At 42.1% G+C, this 6,375-nt stretch overlaps 1 protein-coding gene across 3 annotated transcripts; it reads right to left on the bottom strand.

The window, feature by feature from the left end:
- Positions 1-259: 259 nt before the first annotated feature.
- Positions 260-5,195, bottom strand: LOC121984884 (protein SPA1-RELATED 4-like). 3 transcript variants are annotated; one of them, XM_042538049.1, is made up of 7 exons: positions 4,054-5,195; positions 3,819-3,976; positions 2,286-3,270; positions 2,058-2,204; positions 1,613-1,924; positions 1,266-1,325; positions 260-727 (listed from the first exon to the last, which is right to left on the bottom strand). In XM_042538049.1, the coding sequence occupies exons 1-7, from the start codon at positions 4,717-4,719 to the stop codon at positions 638-640; spliced, it is 2,418 nt and encodes an 805-aa protein (XP_042393983.1). In that variant the 5' UTR covers positions 4,720-5,195; the 3' UTR covers positions 260-637. The 3 variants fall into 3 exon arrangements, with proteins under 3 accessions (XP_042393983.1, XP_042393982.1, XP_042393984.1); XM_042538048.1 differs by having other exon boundaries at positions 260-699; positions 4,054-5,194; XM_042538050.1 differs by lacking the exons at positions 260-727; positions 1,266-1,325 and having other exon boundaries at positions 1,773-1,924; positions 2,035-2,204; positions 4,054-5,194.
- Between the last annotated feature and the right edge of the window lie 1,180 nt (positions 5,196-6,375).

Raw genomic sequence — 6,375 nt, 5'->3', positions numbered from 1 at the left:
TCAAGTTAACCATCTTGAGACTTCAACCATCACGTCTCTCAGGAGTCTGACCGTCATGTCTTTCATAACTTTGACTGCCACATCCCTCAGCACTTCGATACCTGCTGTGAGTGTCCCCTCCTATCCACCGTATCATCAATCATTGATCTGTTTCTACAGTTATTTTTTTGCAATTAATAGTTACTCATTTTCTTCATTTGATATGCAATTTAACAGGAATTCTTAACCATAATGTGACCATAGTCGATCCCGAACCGAAGATTTCAACATATTAACTTTGTTGATTGCCATGAACATTTATCCCTCACCAATCGTATATACATATGTATATGTATATATAGCCCAAATTGAAAGCTTTACACAAAATAATTAGCTCTTGGTCATCGCCTTCTCATTGTATCGAAGGTCACAATCTACCTTCTAGTCGTTAAGCTGCAGAGCTTCAAAAGTTTAGTAGCAGTGGTGTCTTCATTTTCTCAGGCAAAGTCATTCTTCCTCAGAGCTGAAGGATTAGACCATCTCCAAGAACTTGATGTTGCCACTGGAATTGGCAGCAAGCAACGTAGATGACTGACCTCGCCAGCAGACGCACGACACGAACTGTGACGCGTCATCAGTTTCCTGGCCCGATATGGGATCAGCGTTGCTGAATTTGTAGGAGAGAACTGGCATAGGGAAAGCTTTGTGGTAGACGAAGAGCTGAATGAGGATAAGGAGAAAGATACAACTGATTGCAGTTTTAGAAGTATCGAACAAATTAAGAAACAAGTACACAAAAATAAATCCTAGAAACAAAATGTAATCTGGACTCGGTTTCTGATGCAACAATAGCCATGATTTGTATTTCCAATGGAGAAGTGGAAGATAGGAAACTGATTGTTAAGAAAGAAGGCAAGCGTTTTATTCCATGGAACTAACTGTTATGGCCAACATTGTAGCACATGGACCTCAATTGAGAAACTGACTACATGAGATCGAGCGGAGAAAGGTTCAGCCATGTTGGAGTTTAGGGTTTAGGGTTTGAAGATCGCTCGATGACTCTTCAACCAACAAATGGCTTGACAAGAGTTCGATGTAGAAGAATTTTATAAAAAGGAAAATTGAGAATGGGCAAAAAGTGCAAGCTGAAATATAAACTTTTTGCGAACCAAACTAGTTCTAAGCATTTTTGCTTGCCTTCAATGTTCTGGTTTAAGAACATGACGAACTTTATGAACAACAATAGCTTTTCATACAAGTTCTAAAAAAGTTTTTAAGATGCATACCTCATTTGTTTCCGAACCAGTGGCGATGTATCCATCATATACAGATAGCCCAACAAAGTTCTGGAATCGAGATAAAAGACATAAATCAAGTAAGCATAGCAGTATGTAGTGAAAAATAAAATATATTAAAGGGTTAAATGACCAAGATAAGAGAAAGCTGGAAAAGCAATTGGACCAATGAGAATTCGTGCATAATGACCGCCATTTCAGAAACATTGACAACATAAATTACATTTTTCATAAAACTTGCGAAGATTAAACTTCTCAGCCTGTTATAATGCTATTTTGTGAAACAATATCAGCAATAAATTATGAAAAAAAAAAAACAGCAGCAGAACTCAACATACCTTATTGTTCGTATGACCTGAAAAGGTTTGAAGTATATTGTCAACTGCTCTCGTTGTACATGTAGGTAAACTCCAAAGTTTCAACGAATTATCAGTGGATGAAGAGACAAGATTTGATGCATCCAGATACCTCACATAGCTCACAGTTTTCGTGTGACCAGGTAGCGTACAAGAAGGCATCCTCAAGTTACGGAGGTCATAGCAGTAGACCTGATGATCAGCTGAACCAACTGCGAGCGAGTACGCAGAATCAGGATGAAATTGAACAGAACACACGTTAGCCTTGGTTCTGATAGTGCCAATACTTCCAGCCTGCAGGGTGAAACATTTTGAGCACGAGTTAATCAACTCGTTCCAAGATGAATTTCCATCTAAATCTTGAAATTAACTATGCAGCATACATAGTTCAAAAGCAGACATACAGCAAATGCAAGAATAGAATTGCCTTATTGATACTCCACAGCTTCACAGTACCATCATCACTTCCACTAGCTAACTTCGTGGGATCAGCAAGCGAAAAGTCAACAGACCATACGCGTCTCTCGTGTTCCTTCATTTCGACCAAACTTTGACTTCTTGTAACATCCCACACCTGAATAACTTAACAGTCAATTGCATATTGAAGCCAATCAGCAGAATAGATGTACCATAACAAGAATCAAGAAAAGATTACCTGTACTACACCTTCGAAGTCACTCGAAGATATCTGGCTCTTGATATAACTGTTCCAGCAAATACAACTGAGTTTCGATTTATTAGCCATTTCAACAACTGGATAATGAATATCTCGATCTTTATTTAGAATCATGTCACATTCAAAGACTTTAATTTTCTTATTCACACCGGCAGTAGCAAAAAACTCCTTGTCCCTATCGAAACCAATGGAACATACTAAGTTCATGGTATTCAACAAATCACCCTGCTTCAAATCGGCCCTAACTTTCAACTTGCTGAATGACAAGTATTTGCTCAAGTCCTCAAGAAATGAACTTATCCATTCACTTTTCCTTCCACCACCATGTCTGTCTTTAAGAACTGTATCGTCAACTGAACTCCGCTCGGTCCAAACAGCTGATCCTGTGCCGTTGCTTGTAACTGGCAGGAGCTTATTTGGCGGCCTGCTTGTTGATTTTGATTGCTTGCATCTTGCAGAAAAGTAAGCTGCCTCCAACTTTTTGAAGTTTTTCATCAATCTAGAACTCTTTGACGCTAAATTCTGCTGATCAATCTGCAGTTCAGTCACTGATCCTGGATCCTCGGAACCCAAATTATTGAGCTCATTTTCACTTGCTTTCTTATAATCTGATCTGAGACGTTTCCTTGCACCAAGGCAAGATGAATCCATCTTGGCCACAGCATATTGTGCAGATTGATCAAACTTTGAGCACGAGGACGATGAGTGCCCATCTTTGTCCAATTTTAGATACGAACTCTTTTTGAGGATTGACCTCTGTTCTTGGATCTCTTGTATATCAGCAGAGATACAAGCGACAGTATCATGCAACCTGTGAGCAACTTCTAGCTTTCGATACTGCAAATGCAAAAGAAACTCCCTAAGCAGTTCTTGATCTTCTATCTCTTCAGATAACTTTGCTACAGATTGACTCTCATCCAAAAAACTTATCTTCTGATTGAGGAATTCACTATGCAACACTTCACTAGAAAAAATCACATAATCTTTTGGTCAATTTCACGACCATCAAAACCAGTTATATGGTAAACAGTAAACATTCAAAAATGCAACTCAATTTATCATTAGCTAGATAAAGGTTAAATTTTTTTCTGCTAAAGCAAACAAAGCAAGATGAACTGTAGCATTCACATTGGAACTCTTGTATTTCGTGTACTGTGAACTTCTTAATTTACTCGGAAACGAAAATGCAAAGAAAGATTTTCTTTTTCTGTTGGATTTTAAAAAGTTAAAAAACAACAATGGAGTAAATCTAATAAGCTACCGTACTTTAACCAGCCCTTGAAACTAAAGGACAGGAAAAGATCAAAGTAATATCCTTTGCAGAGATCATATGCTACAATTCCAGAGGGTAACAAAGTTCCTGTTTCCATTGGATCTCAATTCTTCAATTTAAATGAGATGCTGAAGCAGCATCTCATTATTGTGTGGACCACTCAATAATTTATCAAAAGCACCAACATCATGCAGATGCATGCAGCATGAACAAGTAAAGAAGCTCTACTATGCACTGACCTCATCTTCGGCCGGGTATCCGGCTGCGGGTGCAACAGCCACAAGCAGAAAGAAGCTTCCTTTGGCCAGTTTAGCAGTAGCTGCGGCGGAAGGACACGATATCGGAGGTCCGCCATGATGGTCAGCTTCTCCTCCTGAGTGTTGAACGTGCAGAACAACTGCTTACAAAGGAAAAATAAGCTCGATCGAGTAGTGGACCCATAGGGCAGAAACATGCAATTAGTGCAACAACAACCTCGAACAGGAGGACTCCTAATCGGAAAACGTCGGAAGCAAATGTGCCTGGAGCGCCGTCGACTTCTTCGGGACTGGAGTACCAGTTCGACTCCATGAGTAGGATGCTCTTCATCGGGAAGGTGTTGTTTTCTCCAGAGCCGCCGTCGGCGTCCCTGCGTTGGGTAGTGGAGGAAGGCCCTTCAGGTTGCGCCTCAGTGCCTTCGCCTTCGGACGATGAGGAGGAGGAGGTGGAACCGGAGGCGGACTCGATAAACGAGACGCGGTTCGAAGGCGACATCACGAAGCAAGAGGGCCGCACGTTGCCGATGACGATGCCCTGCTCATGCGCCGCGCCCACCGCCTCCACCACCTGCCGGAACACGTGCAGGCACTCGAGGTGGTTCACCGCCCGCCCCGGCCGGTCGAGCCATTCGCGTAGACTGACATCCCCACCGCCATCGCCGCTGCCGCCGCCGGAGGAGGAGAGCAAGCGGCGTAGCTTCTCCTTCTCCTCCCTCACAAACTCCTCCTTTTCCTCCTCCTCCTCCTCCTCCTGATCCCAACCTGAGATGCATCCAGTTGCCGCACGGAAAAAGCCAATACTGCCGCTTAAAGCGCCGCCGCCCGCGGCACGCGACGCCGAAGACGACCGCGCCCACCCCGACGTCTCCTCCGAACCACCCATCTTCCTCGCCTCCGTGCCTCTACCTCCTCCGCCAAACTTCCAATGAACGCCGTTCAAATCAAACAAAATCAAATCCAATTAAAACAAAGCGACGACACCACGATCCACCACAGACCGGCGACTTGCTCCCTCTCCCCGCTCGCTAGCTCAGAGGCAAAACAAAGCAAACATTCGCAAACGAGAACCACCAGGCAAGGAAAGATAAGGATGACCAAACACCGCGGAGGCGAAAGAGAGCCGCAAAATCCCACCTTTGATTCGGTCCCTCCGCTTCCGCTTCTTCCCCCTTTCCCTTTCTCGTCACCCTTCGATCGATTTCACGGCACGCTTCTTTCACACACTCTCTCCCTCTCTCTCTCCGCCTTTAATCGCGCACGCTTGGCGGCCGCTTCGCCTACGGTGAATCGGAGAGCCGCTGCGTTCTGGACCACGAAAACCGAACATAGTAACGCTGTAACCAGTAGGGAGTAATAATGGCGGTGCGTTTGGAAGCTGGACTGTGGACGACGTGGAGCCGCGGCATTAGCGGAGGGATTGTGTTCGCTGCGCTGCCGAGCGCACGCGCTTGGCTCCCAGGGCGATTTCGGGCTACGTGGCCCGACACTGGCCGCAAGAACGTAGGCGCCGATGGCAGGTGAAGGCAGTGGACCTGATGGGGAAGTTGGGTGTGGTGGCAGCCCCCAGCTGCCCAGCAGCGGTCATCGTTAGCTGCTCGCGAAGTTGGATGGAAAGCGCATGCGATTACTTGTGAGGTGGAGAAGCGGTCGTGCATGGAAACCTACTGCCTACATGAATATTAGTTTAAAATAAACCCAATAAATAAAATAAATAATAAGAAATATATTTTAAAAGTTCATTATAAATTTAATAAATAATAAATAAAACAAATGGGAAAAAATAGTCAAAAAAAAAAAAAAAAAAACATACTTTTGAAATCATTAAAGGACGTTTGTTTTGAAGATGCCTCACTCTCACTTGTCCCCCCTCCCCCAACTGACACAATTTGCATTAAATTTTAAATTGACCAGGCGGATTGTACCATTATAAAATCTTAAAGATTATGATATTTATAACTACTACCATGCAAATGTTAGACTAGCAAATTGAATCTGTATTATAATAATTATAAAATTATAATTATTATAATAATTACAATTTCCTAATTATTTTAATTAGTAAAGCATCTATAATTTTTTAGCTATTACAAATAATATATGAACATAGTTAAATTCACATTGTATTAGTTACGAACAATTTAGTAACTATAATGTACTCGATAAATTTATAATTAATACATATAATAGGGATAATAAAATTGAATAATGTATTTGATGGCAACTTTACATAACTGGTGGGGTGGGACACTTTTTGATAACAAATAAAAAATGTTTTTTTACAATTCCAAAAAACTAGAGGAGTTTTTTTATATTATTGCCTTAAAAATTTCTATTATAAAATTAATAAAGTAATATTTGAAACGATAATTTAAGACTTATGGCAGAAGAGAGAATGAGATAGCGAAGCATTGAAGATTGAAGAGCAAACTGGGCCCACTCCGACTCGGCCCGTAACAGATGGGGACATTACCCGTGTTGGATTGACAGTTTCGTGGGCGGCGTCTTAATTTGTAGAGTTTGCCAGGAGGTAAAACGAATG

This window comes from Zingiber officinale, chromosome 5B (assembly GCF_018446385.1).
Source record: "Zingiber officinale cultivar Zhangliang chromosome 5B, Zo_v1.1, whole genome shotgun sequence".
Taxonomy (NCBI): Eukaryota; Viridiplantae; Streptophyta; class Magnoliopsida; order Zingiberales; family Zingiberaceae; genus Zingiber; species Zingiber officinale.
This window is presented reverse-complemented; position numbering and strand designations above follow the sequence as displayed.